At 44.0% G+C, this 18416-nt stretch overlaps 1 protein-coding gene across 1 annotated transcript in view; it reads right to left on the bottom strand.

The window, feature by feature from the left end:
- GALNT17 (polypeptide N-acetylgalactosaminyltransferase 17) overlaps positions 1-18416 on the bottom strand; it is a gene marked incomplete at its 3' end in the record, with an annotated part of 218366 nt that overhangs the window by 146329 nt on the left and 53621 nt on the right. Inside the window, exon 2 of the mRNA XM_082008558.1 lies at positions 15627-15810. Coding sequence (XP_081864684.1) covers positions 15627-15810 — 184 coding nt within the window. The remainder of the gene's footprint in view (positions 1-15626; positions 15811-18416) is intronic.

The following is an 18416-nucleotide window of genomic DNA, read 5'->3' as shown; positions in this document are numbered from 1 at the left end:
GTTCCTCTCCCTGAGACGGACACAGAGCAGGACTGAGGTCTGACCTCCGAGCTCGGGCAGCTCACTGTGGGCAACAGCATCTGCACTCCCTACGTCCAACTGCTCCGGGACAGACGACGCTGTATGCAAGATAAATACATCCAAGTGCAGAAAGGCAGCAAAGGCAAATCAGCCACTGCAGGCCACGCTCAGGTACCATCACTGCAAACAGCAGAGGAAATACCGCCTGAGCCTGTGTCACAGTAAGAGCAGAGCTCGTCATGTCCAGCTTTTCATCCACCAGTACCCGCAAGTCCTTCTCCGCAGGTCTGCTCTCCATCCCTTCATCCTCCAGCCAGTATTGATACTGAGGGGTGCCCTCACTCAGGCGCGGGACCCCCACTTGGCCTTGTTGAACCTCATGAAGTTCACATGGATCCACCCCTGGTCCAATTTAATTGATCTGACTAATGTCTGGCACAGGTAAGGATTAGGCAGCATCATATGAGATAATTTTTGGAAGCACACAGCACTGTGTTGTGCTTAAGTTAGGGAACACATTGATGGCCACATGCAGGTGTTGGACCCACTGCTTCTGCTGCCACATGGCAGAGGGTCTAAGGAGCAGAAGCCCTCTGTGCTAGCCTTGACGGGTGCTCAGGCTGATTGATGATCAGTGTATCTATTCAATAGCTACATCATCATTAGCTTTGACACTATGCCATTACTCATCTTTGCAGAAATGCCCTTTAGGGCTGTTCAAGATACAACTCTCCCACACTGCGTGAAGGTGACATCCCTTCTACATGCACTTTTGAAATACCAACGCCAGGAACTGCCACGGAGAAGGGTGAACATCTATGGCCTGCAGAATGCCCCAAGTCCTTAGGGCCCTGTGTTGCTCCCACATCCTATGAAGTCACACCTATAGCTACTAATGGGGGTCCTACTGGACCCCTCTCCATCTTTTTTGTGTGATCAAACATAATAAATACTCATGAACTGGGCAGGCAGAAATAGTTAGGCATGAAAAGCTGTACCAGTTGTATGGTGGCACAAAATGGACAGGGGAACCCAGAGCCTACGTGCCTGTGGAGGAAGACAGGGTAGACAAAGACTTTGGTGGTTCTGATTATGGAGATGACACTTCTTCATAAAAGAAGATCCTGATGACAAGTTTTCAAAGATTTCCTCCTCTCTGACATATTAGGGTGGCTGCCCCCCACACTTTTCTTTTTTTCCTAATTCTGAGCAGCCAGTAGGTTGCCCAATCTGGCTTCCTGAAGTACAGTTATTAATCATTTCTTTGCTGGCCATCACACAAAATAAATCCAGCTAACGTGCTTATCAGAAGCTTATCCCTTCCTGACATTTCATTCTTGTATAAGGCTTGAGAGTTTGAATATTTAAATAAGCAAATATTCTTTTGATTAGTAGAATAAATTATTCTTGTTACTTACTGTCCTTAAAAACACTGTTAGCGTCATGAAAGTGCTCAACTATGTCAGCACAGCTTTTACAGGATTTTGTAGATTTTCCTATAAAATGTGGTTTAGCAGCAGAGAGAGAGTTCAACTTAATAAGCTCATACATTTTTAAATGCCTTTCCTACAATGATATATAGAACTGCAACATTAAAGCTAAGGGTGCATAAGAGACAACTTGGTTAGAATTTCTGCACATTAAGTGGAATTCTCCCCAAAATTGCTATCATATAGATTACTGTTTCACTAAAGTCTTAAAAAGCCAAGCTGTAGCAAACATTACCTTGCAACTAAAAGAATTATCCAGACATCTCTCAGTGTCTAGAAAGCTCTGACCCTTTGGTTCCCAAGACTGCGCTTTCAGAGCACTCCCCAAATACGGTGTACCAATTTTCCCCCATTATAGAGAGAAAGCATCAGGGCTCTTTTGGTGGAGCTGGATCCCAAGAGCAGGTTAACACATAGTGTGGTTTATAATCCCACGGCCAGCCTTTGGGTGCCTATCACCAGTTACATACTTTTCGGGATAATGCAAGTAATGACGGCCACTGCATCTGCTTCTTGCATAGAGCCCCCAGGCTCTTTGCCTGCTCCTCATCAGTCCCACAGTGACAAAATACACCATGACAAGTTAGGGCTGGACACAGACCATTGCCCTGCGTGACCATGTTGCAAGGAGGCGAACGTGCCTCCCTCGGGGCCGCATCTGGACATACGTGGACACCATGGACATCGACAGAGAGCTGAGGACTCAGTTTGTCAAGAGTCTTCAGGAGGAGGAGGATGCTCTCCGCTTAACTGAGGCATCAATCATTTAAGCATCACATGATGTTGTTCAAAGTTAACATTATCACTGCTCCAAATGAAAGAATGCAGAAATGGTCAACCCCAAGGAGGTAGGAGGTCAGTGGGGCTCAGGAACAAACCCCACAGGTCCTACTGCAATGGCTCTGCCAGTCAGTCGGCCTTTCTGCTATCCCAGGCAAAGTGCATCAGACAGGGATAAAATTTAGAAGCCATTTTTATCTGTTTGTTTTAAAACAGTCCCCTTGAAACAGAGCTAAATGCTGAATAATTTTAAAATAGGCATGGACTGAAGGCACAGGCTTTGAAAATGGCTGTCTAGAGCATTTTACAAAGATAGGCATCGTCACATCAAAGTGAGAAGCACCCTGACCTCCTGTGCAGTGCAGATCCTGAGCAGCCAGGCTGCAATGCAAGGTCTGCTCTTGACTCCATCACCAAACTGCTGAGCAGACCCTGTGTTTCCACCCAGGAAGGACGGGCACCGCGCCAGCCGGCGCCATCAAGCAGAGAAACGCTGACTCTGCTACACAGGGGCAACCAAATCCTCAACAATTACAAGCGTGTAAGTGTTCAGAGATCACAGGATGAAAGGCGGTATCATAAAATTGTAAATTAACAGTGTGTGTTTTGACATCCTCTATTAGAGGTGTCTACTACTCATGTAGCCAATCATGTAGACACAATACTGGATGTGGCTAATTACGAGACATCTAGTCTAAAGTAGAAGTCAAAGCTCCCTTCAAGGTCAATGAATAGACACTGACACTGCCAAAGCTCATCTATTCCACCCCTCTATTTGAGGTGTAAGTGTATTGCTGTCCAGTATAAAAGACTAATGCACCTATTTTTGGGGTAGGTGGAAGTGCCTTTTTTTCTCCCTTGATCACAGGTAGACCTAGACTGAACGTTCAGATGGGCACGTCCAGCGAGGTGGGACCTTGCCCTCCCATCTCACCCTCCTGGGCCAGTGACTTCAGGGCAGCAATCACACCAGCAAGCGTCACCCACAAGTTCACAGTTCTGCTCAGGTGGATTGGTATAAAACTGTCACTGCTGTAAGCCTTACCTGCCAAATTTAAAATTAAATCCTTGGTATATAGCCTTATCGTAGGAGCATCTTACTAGAATAGATCTCATGGGAACTCAAGATTTTGACATCCCTGATACATACTTAGGACGATTAATAAGAAAAGTGGCCAACACTCGTGCTGCCTGGAACATAGGGTGGAACGATGCCATTGCTGGAACAGCTAGTATAAAAATGATGAACTTAAAAGGCACAACGGATTTTTAGAGATAGCTCTTCTTTTTTATAATAACAGATCCACTCTGCTGGCAGGTTTATGAACTGGGAAGATGAAGAGGGTTTTAAACCTTTTCTGTTATGTATAGAAATCACTACATAAGTTTACTTAACCTCTGTCAGAATTAGATCAGCCTCAGCAGAGGGGTGTCACTCAGCCCTGTCCGGCAAATTTCAGCATGGTGGAAATCACACACGGAGTGCTTTACAACACCCGCGTCAGCCTGCCGGGGCCGGCACCACCACAACCCACCGATGCGTCCGCGCAGTGCAGGCTGCTCGCCGAGGTCATGTTAACACACCACTTGGTAAATCATACATACTGCTTTGTTTGGGTCAAGTCACAAGCCGTATCAAAAGTGTCAAAAACAGAGGAGGGGACTGATTTTGATTTACATTTCTACTCGTATTCCCATTTCAGGTACTAGTTAACTGAATGCAAGTAACTGGCTATAAATATTGGTGCCCCCTTAATGGCAGGGGACATTTAGCATGGAGAGGTTAATAAACTTGAAGGCCACAAAAGTAGGTGCTGATAGAGTTCAAAAGCAACGACTGGCCACACTGTCGGTACTCTAGTTTTTCATGAAACTTTTTTTTCCTGGCCAAGCATCCACTCCCATCGGCCGGAAGTTTCCCTTTATTCCACAGATGAAGATCCACACCACCACTGCTATTCTGTGGTTAAATTTGCTCCTGCATGGCTTTTCTGCTGTTATGGGTTGCATTCTCCACCTCTGCCAAAACGAAATACAAGAGAGAAAACTGGGAGACAAAGTTAACCAACTCAGAGCCTGAGCATACAAGGAGAAAGGTCACCCAGTTTAGCACTGCGCAAAACACTAACACCATTTAAATACCTACTAATCAGGTTAGGGAGGGATCCAGCCTGATACAGCCAGTCAAGAGCTGAATTGCTACAGGGTTAAGGGGAAAAAAAAAAAAAAAAGACAGACACACATCCCCCTCAAATACAAAAAACAAAAAACCAACCCACCAACCAAAAACCAAAACACTCTTCTGTAATTTTTAGCGGTGAGCTGGAGGTGCCCTGTGAGTCGCATATCATATCCTTTTTGTTATGCCTTTATCTGCAGAGATCCAAATGACACCAGATACACAACTACCCAGCACAGACACTTGAGGAAGTCTTTTACTATTGCTTAAACCCAGGGAACATGATTTAAGGCTGTAGGGCTTTCTTCTGCCACAACAGACACTCTAACAGGAGTGTCTAAAGCCTGACACTACAGCCTGAACAGTCAGCTCCTTCCTCCCTGCCACCACCAACAGCCCCCAAAGGAGACAGAGGTACACTGCAACTTCTGTTGTAAAGACAGCCGGCCTTATCAGACGCATTTTTAGGCAGCACAGGCCGCGATATACTTGATGTGAGTAGACACAAAACACAAAGAGCAAACATGTACAGAAATGCATAGAGTGACACATGGTCTACACCTTCCCGATGCGTATTTGTCATTTACCTATAGACACCAGAGGTTTGGACGGGGCTTTGAGCAACCTGGTTTAGCGGAAGGAACCCCTGTCCATGGCAGGGGGGCTGGAACTAGATGATCTTTAAGGTTCTTTAGAAGGATCTTTTAAGGATCTTTAACCGTTCTGTGATTCTATGATTGGATGTACACCTGAAAACCACTCGGTAGGAAAACTCAGGAGTCATCTTCCCTCTCCTCCTCACCACATGAATGCCATCTGACTTCTACCCACTTCCCGCGAGACCCAAAGCAAAATCTAACACAAAACCTTCTCCCACCTGCACAGCCAAATTTAACACATTAATATGCACCCAAGATTTGGCTTTCCGTTTCTGCCTGCAGCCAGTGGGTATTCACAGACCCGCTCCTGGCCCTTCTTTGCCACAGAAAACCAGTATATACTTTGTATTGATGCAGCTGAAAAGCTGGGAGGTAAATGCTTATATATCATTGGTTCAGTGGTTGGATGGAATGATTTACTCGTGATTAGGCTGCAAAGAACCGTGGCTGAAATACAATACATTATAATGTATACAGCTGTCTACACACACATAGCGTGTGCGAACACACACAGACAGGTTCAAGCTCGCTCAAGTTTCCTTAATCCAGTCATACGCACTGCTTCTCAGCTATTACTTACATATCCTTACTGCTTTTTGTCTTTAAATCTCAGTAGGAAAGGAAAAAGCTTGAATATCCTTCTGAACTGGTGACAAGCAATTCCACAGACTAAAGCTATTGAGTTCAAACAAGCTTCATTCATGTTCTCCTCACAAAAATAAAGCTTCACCAGGAAATGAATTGATCTTCATTTGGCTTTTGTAAAGATTATAAACAAGCTTGAAAGAAAGCAAGCGTTCAGACTGCTATTCATATTGCCACTTCCTAATCACGCTCCATTCATTGATTGCTTATTTTAGTTTGTATTTTGCTGATTCAGTTGCACATGTCTTCTTGCAAAAGGGATTATCAATATTAAATCAATTGTGTCTACCCTATGAAGTAAATGGAAAAGCAAACCATTTTCTATTACCCATGCATCTTAAAAGACCTAACACCGTCTGGTACACTTTAGTGCTTAAAGATTCAGAACACTAGATCCTCATAAACTATTTCTGATCATTAAAGCTCAAACTCCCCACATTTCCCCACAAAATTTGTTTTTTAAAGCATCTACCTTATTTCCATTAAGTATTTTTCAGAAATGTTATGCTTTATATTTTAGAATTAGGGTATCAAAAATATGTATTACAATTTCAGTATTTAGGGATGTGCAGGCATTTCTAAATGTACTTACTCAGCAAGTTCTAACAAGAAATAATCTACTAAATTGTAAAAACAGAACGTGCAGAACAGGATTTATTTTTGTGAGGGGCTTCATGTAATACAGTTATTGGGTTCAGACAGGTCTAAGGGACATAAAAGCCAGAGCAATTACGAGTGTCACATCCACTTACCCATCTCTCTCTAATAGCTGCACACGAGCTATTTCAGATACATGAAGAGAAAGAGTCATGAGGAGATCCTCAGTCTAGGATTTCTTTAACAGCCACAATTTGAGGACAACAGGGAGGAGAAGGGGAGGAAAATTCAGAAATGAACTCTAAAAGTATTTCAAAGCATTCATGCTTTGTGCTTGACTGTCCTTTGAGACAAGCCATTGACTGCAAGACAAGCTCACCCACCGCCCGGGTCCCCCATCACTCTGCCCTGCCCAGCGAGCCGCACACCGTCAGATCGGCAGCTCAAGGCAACAACCTGCCGGCCACGCGAGCCAAGACACCAGACTCCCTCGGATGCTGGAAAACTATAAAAAATATAAAAAACTATAAAACAATAAATGACTTCAGGACACCAGTGTTTTGAGTCATACCTCTGCCTGGTTTGGCTGTGAGTATGCAACCTATTTAAAAGCTTCTGTGGCAATAGAAAAGCTCTCTGCAATACGTGGAAGCAGATCAGTAGCACAACACACAAGCTTTGATTTCTTTGGAAGCCAACTTAAAAGTGTATCCAAAGCTTAATTTGGTTCATTTATTTTCATAAGGATGGTTTAGTCAGAAGTATTTATGATAACGCAGGTATTTTTCAGTGCTGGAGTTCAGAACAGCACAAAAGCAAGTCATTAATTTATATTAATCCCATCCTCTGCCAAAGTGTGCATTTAATACTTATGTTTACATTAGTAAATGTTCCATAGCATACTTCACAGAGAGAAGTGTTCCCTGAAGCATCATGTTCCAAACTTACAAGAATAGGGAATAATTTTGTAGTCAGGAAGGGAAAATTGACAATTAGTGGAATCCATTGCATAAGAAAAATTAGGTACCATGGATATAAATCCATGGTCACAGCATCTCAAGATTACACTATGCAGCATAAGGATAGTAAGAGAATCTCGTAACAGCCACTGAACAAACTCTGAGTTACTTTCCCAAAAGCCCTTTCTTACTGACTGAGCTTAAAGAAGATATTGGGACTTCTAAGCACTGAAGTTTGATACACTTCTGACTCCACAGAGAGCACACATAGTTGTCAAAGTATACTTCAACAACCTTTACCTCAAAAGAAAAAAAAAAAAAAAAAGCTGTCCGGTGTCCCTGTCTACATCCAGAACGGAAATAAAAAATAAACCCCTAAGCTTTTCAGTAGGAAGTCAGAGTCTTCCAGTTCCAGGGATTTTTTCACAGCTCTCAGTGGAGCCAAGCCTACTCGCTGGCACGCGTGTACGAGGCACCACGCTGCTCTGCGCCATGGAGCTGGCTCCCAGTAAGAGGTCGCAGTAGTAGGCATAAAAAATAAATGGCGAATACCAAGCGCAGCTGCAAAAGTCTGTCTTTAGAGACTTTACTTGATCAGTTTTCAAGCAAAAGAATTACTAGAAGTCAAATAACAATCTCGCCATACACGCATATTGGTATGCACGGAGGAATAAAGATCAATACCAGTATTTACCCAACAGCACGCTGGTTTGTATTAGCACTGGAAAAGCAGTGCAGCAATAAAGCAGCTTTTTGCTCTCATGAAAATCATCCAAAAGTTGCAGCACCGCCGCTGCAGAGGCAGGAGGTGCACGCAGCTTCCCCGGAGCCAGGCAGCGCCTGCACGCACAGCACCGCGGCCGTGGCTCTTCACATCACAAGTGCCTTGATGATGTCGGAGAAAGAAGAACAAAATTGTTTCAGGTCTGAAGCTGGGTTTGCAAGTATCTTCCTACCCCCACAATCTTCAGAGCACAGAGGGGACAGATTCGGCACAACCTCAAGCGTTCCTTTGGAGAGCACAAGGAACACGGGCAGCCTGGCAGAACAGAAACACCTGAAGCCTCACAGAGATCGGGCAGGGTGGCGAGCACGGACAGAAAATAGCCAGCAGCCTGTCTCTGAGCTGCAGAACTGATCTACTTTTGGTGAGCCTTGTTCTGAGGCACATTTCCTTTATGCCAGAGCTTTGACACTGATACTCACTGCTTGATTTCTTTACTTGCTCTCCCAGATTTTCAGGTGGCATCCTTCCAAGTACTGGAAAATATTACTTTTCCTTTTTTTATGGCTGAAGCCATAAAAAGCCAAGGGCAAGAGTGCTTTTCACACAACGCTGGATCAGACCACAACCAACAACAAAGTAGGAGAGAAGATACACAACTAGTTCTGACTTTTTCCTGGAGATGGAAGTACCTTTTAATACACTCCCACATGCTATTCAAACAGAATTTCACATCTGAAACACTGTCATGGTTTTCTTCTTTCTTACACTGTCTCGATTCCTCTCTAGTTTTTTGTTCAGTTATTTGATTAAGAAAAATGGCTAGGTCTCGCCTCTCTTTTCCTTGTTATTGCTTCTATGCAGGATTGGAAAAAAAACACTAAACAAAAACCTCTTTGCAAAAGTTAAAATAAGGTATTGTGCATGCAAAAGAGAAAGAGCTCTTCCAAACTCCTTTGTTTGCAATAAACAGCAATGACTACAAATAAACAGTCAAGAAACTCTTGTTTCCCAGCAAATATCACCAGCGTAATTCAAGTAGTTTGTTTTTATCTTCTTAAGCACTGTGCTTCTCCTCAGTCGCATTACATCAAGCCTGGCTAAACACCCTAGGGCAGGGCATGACTAAGTAACTGGCATAATATCACAGATGTGCGACTCCAGCAATGTTCCAGCTCCTAAAATCTTGAGGAAACCACCAATAAAGAGCTCTCTCCCTGCAATACTATCTGCAGATCTCAGCCATGTCTACCAAAAAGAATACGCTCGTTTGGGCAGGAGAGAAAGTCAAAAAGCATTCTGCTTCAAGCAAAGCTTGAGGGAAGTTGTATGCCTTCCATTTTAGAGAACAAGCGAAACACTAAGACAAACATGATGCCAGATGTATGCAGCAGCATACAGAGCAGTCTCCTGCCCAAGTCCTGATGCGTGCTGAGAAAGTATCGCGTCTCTGTATCTTGGTACAAGAGAAAACTGAGACAAAGGCACCTGCAAAGCCAGGTCTTTTTAGTTATTTCCACAGTGGAAGAGATTTGCTCTTCTTCACAACAAAATAAATGAGTATGATAGCACATGAAACGTTCCGCAGTCCCATCAGAGTCAACCACAGGGCACAGGCTGAGCCTCACAGCACAAAACACTGCCACTCTTGGAGTCTGCAGGGGAAGCCCCCAAGAGCAGATACGGCCAGCGTCCAGCACAGGACAAGAACACCTTGGGTCCAGCACAAGAGAGAGATGAAGGCAGGTGTGGCCTCAGAGGCAGGAGATTAAATTATAGGTCTCTAAGGCCCATCCTCCTGGACAGTCCTGAGGTATCTAAGTCGCATCCACATTCATGACTTTCCAAAGATCTATTCAGTTTTGATTAGAAAGCCAAAATCCATTTCTTTGGCCCTGAAACATCCCAGTAACCTGAGTGGATGCTGAGACCCAAAGGTACCCCCAGGGCAGAGGGCAAGAGGCTCTGCAGAGGTGGGGAGAGAACCCAAAGGGGGCAGTGCCTGCTGCTACAGCTTGCTCCCTCCACCCCAGAATATATTCTAGCATGAGTATGTACATGCTGAGAGCTCCCAAAGGGCACACACAGACCACTTTAAATATAAATAAAATCAAGAATGGATTCCATAGAATCACAGAATCATTAAGGTTGCAAAAGTCCTCTAAGATCATCAAGTCCAGACATCAGCCCAACACCCCCATGCCCACCAAACCATGTCCCGAAGTGCCACATCTGCACGTTTTTTTGAACACCTCCAGTGATGGTGATTCCACCACCTCCCTGGGCAGCCTGTGCCAATGCCTGACCACTCTTTCAGGAAAGAAATTTTTCCTACTATCCAATCTAAACCTCCCCTGGCACAACTTGAGGCCTTTTCCTCTCGTTCTATCACTTGCTACTTGGGAGAAGAGACCAACACCCACCTCATCACAACTCCCTTTCAGGTAGTTGCAGAGAGCGATGAGGGCTCCCCTCAGCCTCCTCTTCTCCAGACTGAACACCCCCAGTTCCCTCAGCTGCTCCTCAGAAGACACGTTCTCCAGACCCCTCCCCAGCTCCGTTGCTCTTCTCTGGACACGCTCCAGCACCTCAACGTCCTTCTTGTCATGAGGGGCACAACACTGAACACGGGATTCAAGGTGCGGCCTCACCAGTGCCGAGTACAGGGACACGATCCCTGCCCTGCTCCTGCTGGCCACACTAGTGCTGATACAGGCCAGGACGCCATTGGCCTTCTTGGCCACCTGGGCACACTGCTGGCTCACGTCCAGCCGGCTGTCAACCAGCACCCCCAGGTCCTTTTCCACCGGGCAACTCTCCAGCCACTCCTCCCCAAGCCTGTAGCATTGCAGGGGGTTGTTGTGACTCAGGTGCAGGACCCGGCACTTGGCCTTATTAAACCTCATACAGTTGATCTCGGCCCATCGATCCAGCCTGTCCAGATCCCTCTGCAGAGCCTTCCTGCCCTCCAGCAGATCAACACTCCCGCCCAACTTGGTGTCATCTGTAAACTTACTGAGGGAGCACTCAATAACTTATCAACGATCTGGATGAGGGTAAGTTGTCAAAGAACAACCCAAAGTCCTCCTAAAACTCTGTCTTTTCCACTATATCCCAAAGAAAGACTTTCAACTAGCTGCTACACAGAAATGTCTGGTAATAAAACCAGCTAAAGCCAGATGGTGCTAAAAAGCCCAATTGCTCCCAGGCTCCCAAGGAAGGCAGCTACAGAAATAAACGGGTGATTCAGCCACTTGAGACACTTGAGTGCAATGACTCTGACTCAAGCCCCAAACACACCACTGGGAAAAATTAAAATCAAGTCAGTGATATGGAACTGTTTAATCTTTAGCAATGGCTTCCAGGTGATGGTATAGCTCTAGCCAGGACATTGCTATAACGCCGTGTGGTCCAGCTAGTAAACGTAAACCTTTCACCAGGTGCGTGCTGCGAAAAAACAAAAGCAGATCAAGCTCCCCATAAACAACCCCAACGTTTTTCCATGCGTTGCCTGACCGACATATGCAGGACCCACAAGGCAGGCAGGAGGAAGGGGTAGGATCTCCTGGCGAGGAAGCCCACAAAACCTCTGAAAAAATCAAGCTGTGGAAGTTGCTTATCGCTTACACTGTTTTTCCTCTTCACTTTAATATCTTGCCGCGACTTGAAGCTTGTCTGCATGAGAACAGCTGTTGAGATATTCGCAGCAGCAGGAATATGTCATCTTCACCCAATGATTCAATAGTCCTAACAATTGTGGGTATTATTTTTCTTAAATCTACTCCTTAATCCCATAATGCCATAAAATACCACTGAATCAGAGCTTAGCAGGATTCCAGAAAGGAACAGACTTTTAAAGAGATAATGAGAACTCCACATATATATTAGATAGGATTGAAAAGAGAGAATAGAGAAGACAGAACATACCAGATGGGCAGATTATTTCATAGTTTTTCTTAATATGATTTCTTCAACCTGAAGCATCTGGCAATTCCACTATCGGAGATTAGATACTGGATAAGATGGACAGGCAGGCTGATCTAACACAGCAATTTTTATTTTCCCACTACACGTAGGAGGGGTTCCCATTAAATCATGCATCACAGAATAAAATAGAGGTGCATAAAATCTAGTATCAAAGCGGGGAATGTTAGCAGCCCCTAGGATCCCATGTAAATACGCTTCACTTTCAATAAAGAAAACAACACGTCTTCTTAAATCCCCCCATCCTTCACAGGCAAGCAGAAAATGCTGTGAATTGATCAACAATAAAACTCGCAGATCAGCCTTGTCTTTCACAGTTTTTGCAGAAAACTGAAGAAAATCTATCCAGCTCATTGTTTTTCAGATTTGTGTACAAGTCCTGTGGTCTGTGGGCAGCACCTTGGGTACTTCTAATCTAGAAGCAGCAATTGTTTTCCAGAACATGCAGGAATCTCATCTTGAAGTCCAAAAACCTAATCAAACAAGATAGAAATGTGTTGCCTATGCGTATCTCATTACGGCACTGTTCCACAGCAAGACTTGAAATAAGGTCCCTTGCACCAAAATACTAGTACCCCCTTATTTTAGCCAAAGGAGTAGCTTTCTCGGTCATCCAAAACAACGTACTATTATCTGATTCACTCTAAAAACACTCTGCAATGCACACCTAACACAACCTTTCCCATCCAGCAGAAGGCCAGGATCAGAAACATCAGTATTAACAAGATCAAGATTAAGGTCTTACAGGCACAGCTCCCTTATGGTACCAGTACCACACACATACTTCATGTATCCGTAAGGTCAGCAGCACTTTTTCAGGAATCAGTCCAGTGTAAAGACCAGTACTGCTCAAGTGGTGAACAGCAGGGTAGACTTTCTACCTTCCAGCCTAGGAGTGCAGCCTCAGCTTTTAAAAAAGTAAAATCTCTCAAATAAACTGCATTTTATAACCAAAACGAAGATGATAATCCAAACTACCAAAAAGAGAGGCCACAATTCCCCAAATCAAGTCAAACAAGGTATTTTGCCCCCACTCCTGACCCTCGGAAAGACCCGACCTTCTCCTAAGTGACATCCTGCATCCAACACCTCTTGGACCGTTTTCTCCAGGGAAACTTGCATATATCCTTTCAGCTCCCTCTGGGCTGGGACTCGTGATGCCTCCTCATTGCCAACGTCTGCGTGCAAATCACCCTGAGCAGGGACAGCAGCATCTCTCAACCCCTAGCGATGCTGACCACAAGGTACAGGGAGTCTAGATACAGAACGATTACAAAGCATGCCAAATTTCCCCTAAAATCCCACTCGCTTTGGCCACAGTCACAAAGAGGGGGCAGGAAAAAGACTAAGAGGTTTGATCCAGCACAGCTCATCATTCAGGAGAGTGACGTTTGACCACATTTATCTTTTCCTTTTAGAAAAGAAAAAAACGAAAAGGAAAGAACACATAAGCGACAATCACTGCTAGGAACAGTCTGAGTCCATCGGCATTCCAGACGCTCAACAGCCTTTAGTTGAACCAAACAGGCTTCACTATTATATTTTAAACTAATACATGCTTTGTAATGCTTATCAGCTGGAGGGTTTTCAACAGTTTTTCCCCACTAATGCCGCAATTTTAAAACCATTTAGGCTAATTTCCTTTGACTTGAATCTATTTTAATCAGAGACCAGGATACTTGACTTAAATGGTTTGTATTAAACCCTTCATAAAATCAGCCATAAAATTGCATGCACAAAATAGCGAATGGATCTTCCAAGTTAGAAGTAGAAAAAGCTAAAACTTTTCAAATCCTCCAGCAAACTCAAGTTTATTTCATAACAAGACCAACTGCTCTCTTACAACACTGAGACAATTGATCCCTAAAAAAAACCCCCCAAACCAACCAATAACCAAAACATGCTCCTGAAGTCCTTACATAGATAAAAGACATTAAGTTATGCAGCTGCAGACAGTACACACAAATTCTCTCCCAAGCATTAGCCCAGCTCCAAAATGATGCATTTTTAAGAAGTTGCTGTGTCTGCTCTGTCCTCTCCACCACCCTCCCATGAAATGACAGATAGCAGCACTGAGGAAGAAAACAATGCAAACCAAGAAATGTTAGAATTAATCCTTTTCTTCCCCCCAAGATCTGAAAAAACATTACTTCTCAAATTAATTCTCACAAAGCAATGCTGGCTCTGCTAGAACTCAGAGTTCTGGATAAGAAATGAAAATAAGCAGCTCAGACTCAGGTAATTGCTAGAGAAGGTCTCACTTCAAGGATTTATCATGGTAGTGGGATTTGCATATCATATAGTCAAAGGTCCAATTTGTACCTGCAATTCATTTTGTCCAGACAAACCACACCAGCAGAACTGGAGGCTGAGCCTCCGTTCCCTAGAAAACTCATCCAAATATTTCTGTTGTCAGTGGTTGACAGCCTTGGAAACTCTGAGTGGCTGCTTGAAATTCATGCAGCATGCAGAGAAGTGAAGGAACAAAAGCTCTCCATGCTCTCACTTCCTTAACAATTTGCCAGTACGCTAGAGACATGTAGCTGCATCCCCTTGCTTCATGATTTTCAATGGTTTGCAGATGCCAAGCAATGGCTTTGTCACTGTCCTAGTGACACAGGCATTGGACACGTATCTTTCAGAATCTAAATCTCTCTCAGCTCATTTTTTTTATCAGGGATTTCACTCCAGGCCCGGACAAATTGACACTTTCTTATTTTGAGGAACGCTCTGCTAGCCATATCTAAAATTAACTTTCATAAAGATAAACCTACAACATGTCTTTTCTCACACTCTTCACAAAATAATTTGGTATCTCATTTAAAGTCTATTCTTCTATAGTGCTTAGCAGGTAAACATCACCTTAAAAGGTCGTTCTGGAAAAATAGTAGAGAAAGGATCTTGCTACCTGATCCATTGGGCTCCCTTCAAAGGTGTCTTCACAGAGGTGTCATTGCTCAGGAGCTGGAGCTCTTCCTGACTGGCATTTTAAGCCTTTTCCTGTGCCTCCCTCCTGCCACCGCAGCAGCAAAGGGTTAAAGCACTGCTGTCCCCTCCCTTGCAGCAACCTCTCTGAGCTGCTTAAAGACCAACAGGAGATCCCACAGCAGCGTCCCAGGAGAAGGACTGCTCTGGGAGGAGCTCGAAGGCAGCCGGAGAGCCCCGGGGGTCTTGCAGGGACATGAAGGAGCTGACAAGGGAGGAGAGAGGGAGAGTCTGCACATGTTTACAGGATAATAAAACACCAAAGGCCAATAGCTCAGTGAACAGCTCTTTGCTGACAAAAGCAGATGGGAGCTTCTGATCGCATTACTACCACCCAAAATAATATATTGCTTTACGGAAATAAAAAGAGAGAAAGACAGGGGTGGGAAGAAATTCACTTTTTTCCCCCTGATAAATTGCCTTTATGAACTATCTCAGTTTCAGCCAAACTACATTGGTTGCTCATTACTGAGCACGGCCCTGTCAATGGTAAGGAGGGAAGAGCCAACAGCATCACACGAGAACATGAAAGCAACCATCACTCCTGGCTCTCAGACGATACCTAAAACATGTGCACTCCTTCACGGAGCAACCAGTACTTACTTGGTTGGACGATAATCTGGTATGGAACGATCCAGTGAAATCTTCTCACTGAGGTAGGAGTTGTAGCCGTATTTCTCATGTGGTCCCTTTGCTTTCTCCTCCTCCTCAGGGGACAGGGTAGCTGGAAGCCCACCTTTACCACGTCCACCATAGCCTTCAATGAGACCAAGTGACTTGGACAGACCTCGAGAGAAAAAAAGCCACCATCACTATTAAAATTCATCACCGTGATTATCAAGCGATCAAAGAAACAAAAATAATATGAAAATCCAGGGTGTTTTGGTTTGGTTTTCTGAAAACATTTCAAATTCTAGTTCTTTGGCCCAAGGCTGGAAAGAAAATTACTCAAATTTTGAAATTCTTCATGGCTCAGGCACACCGTTCCTGATAGCTCTGCCACCAGCATCCAACTGATAACCCGTCCCAGGGTTCTGTGCATTTATTTAGTTGTTAGGAAAGTTATTTGGGCCTCCTTCCCACTCTCAGAGAGGTAATTACATATAAGGTTAGGTGTCCCCAGGAGAAGGATAGGTTGAACAGAGAATAAGAATAAAATAGGGCTGGTTAACTGCCAACTGAATGAATTTTTGCTCAGTATGAACAGTGAACAGCATACAAATGTTATGGATCTAAAAACAATTTCCCCTCAAAGCTTTCTTATCTTTGAAAGTATAGCATTCCCAGACCTTTATCAAGAGGAATTATTTATTTATATCTGCATAGCTGAAGGAAACAGGCAAAGTTCAAAACGAGCTGCACAGAAAGAGCTATATTGATGATTTGGTAGCGATTGTGGGAAACCAAGTTCATGCTCATGTTATTATTTATTACACAGAAGACCTGGAATTTTAATATTTTTCATTAGCAGAGACTCACACTCTTCTTTTTGTCAGAAACAAAAAAAGAAAAGTTGATGTATTATTTTGTTGATTTTTTAAAAAATAAAGACACCAGGGTATATTCCCCCTTGTTTTAATGGCAAAGCCCTGACTCTGAGCGCAGAACAGACTGTCCTCACTGCTGATATTTATGAAGGTACAATAACCTTGAGGTTATACACAGGGCTTAGTGATCCAAGATCATGCTCCAGCTCCCAAACCTACCACAGATTTCTGTTGCCCTGAACAAAACACTCTGCCTTCCCATCAGCGAGACGCAGACTTAAACACTTCAAACCTCAAAAAGTAGTATTGTGAGGGAGTAAGAAAATCACCTGAATGTAAATCACAGTTTGAAGCACTTGAATAGAAATTATTATTATTATGATTCCTTCTGACAAGGAATCTCTAAACAGCCTTCCCTGCTAGGGAGCTTCTGAGAGTTGATGGAGTCCCTCTGACTGCACTGGGCTTGATTAGATTTTATCCGAGGACAATAATAACAAATCAACTGCTAGGAGCAGCTGGCTGTGACGTGGGATGGATTAGATACCCACGCTGCCTCCTGCCATCTCTAGGCTCAGCAACAGCCAGAAGAGTACGTCAAGAGGGCTCAGAAAGGTGAAACTTTCCAGCCTGCAAGTAGCTAGTGGATCGCTCCATGAATTTCTTCATCCCAGACTGCTGGAGGTACTCGGTTCAGCTTGCTTAGGAAGAGAAGAGATACCGATTTCCTTTTGTGGGAGCGTCCAGGGTTTCAGACACAGACTCCAACAGAATTAAAACAGTATTTTTAAAAAATATTCTCACAAAAGACAATTATTCTCAAAATGTCTATTTATTTATCAAAATCAGATCTTTTCTCCTCAGGAACAGTTCACCTGTAGATGCATAAATTTCCTTAGGGTACTCTAGATCACGTCCTGCTTCTTGTTACACCAAAAAGTCAAGGTGACTTCCTCACCCAGTTCAAGTAAAAAAAAAAAAGGAGGGTTTTACCACTAAACACATTCTGACAGAAATTCAGTTTATAAATTCCTTCTTCTTCGCCTTCCCCATGAAATGTTTCTACCAAAATCTGTAAGAAATTGTCTATTGCCTATCAATGCTCGTTCTTGGCCAGAAAGACTGTCACACGGAGCTATGAAGTCCTTCCACGGTATCTAGCATGCTTATACTTCTGCTACAGGTATCCTCAGGATTTACCATTTTGCTTTTAAAGTTTTATTTTGCTTTTCTTCATTCATTTTAACACATTTCTCACTTCCCCAATGCTCTTGCTATCAGTACTTTGAATCTACACATCTGTAAGAAGGGCTGAAGAGAAGTGGGAACCTTCCGAGCTGGATTAGGGCTGGCAGAAGCTCCGTGGATGGAGGACCTTGGCGCTGGGCAGTGGCACCTGGGCTTCCCACTCAGTGGGATATCAGAACCGCTAACACCACAGCACCTTGCTGTGGTGTTAAAAGCAGATTTAAAAAACACAAGCTCAGGTTATTATCAACAGATTATAATTAACTCAGACACCCAAGGCAGCACTTCTCCCAGAGCTCCACACTTGAAGTCAACAGGGAAAGACTCATCCCTCCACGGCTAATTCATCCAACCACAAGATCTGAATCAGTCTCCAGAGGTCCTTACCTCTGTCTTGACTACGGTAATTGGCTTCCCAGCTACAGCATCTCGGGAAAGTATGTGAAATTAGACTAGAGTAATCTAGCTCTCAGTATTCAAAACACCAACAACCACAGAAACTAGCTATACCAGCCTTTTCCACGTTGCTCAGCCTGGTGGACCTGAAGCTGGTATTAGCAGCAGTAGGAGATGCCTGGAGCAAGGATATCTTTGCCAAGGAATTCAGCTGGCTTCACTGAAATTGCAGGCTGGGTGTACCCTACAGACAAACCTGGGG

This window comes from Phaethon aethereus (assembly GCF_964289735.1).
Source record: "Phaethon aethereus genome assembly, chromosome: 19".
NCBI lineage: Eukaryota > Metazoa > Chordata > Aves > Phaethontiformes > Phaethontidae > Phaethon > Phaethon aethereus.
This window is presented reverse-complemented; position numbering and strand designations above follow the sequence as displayed.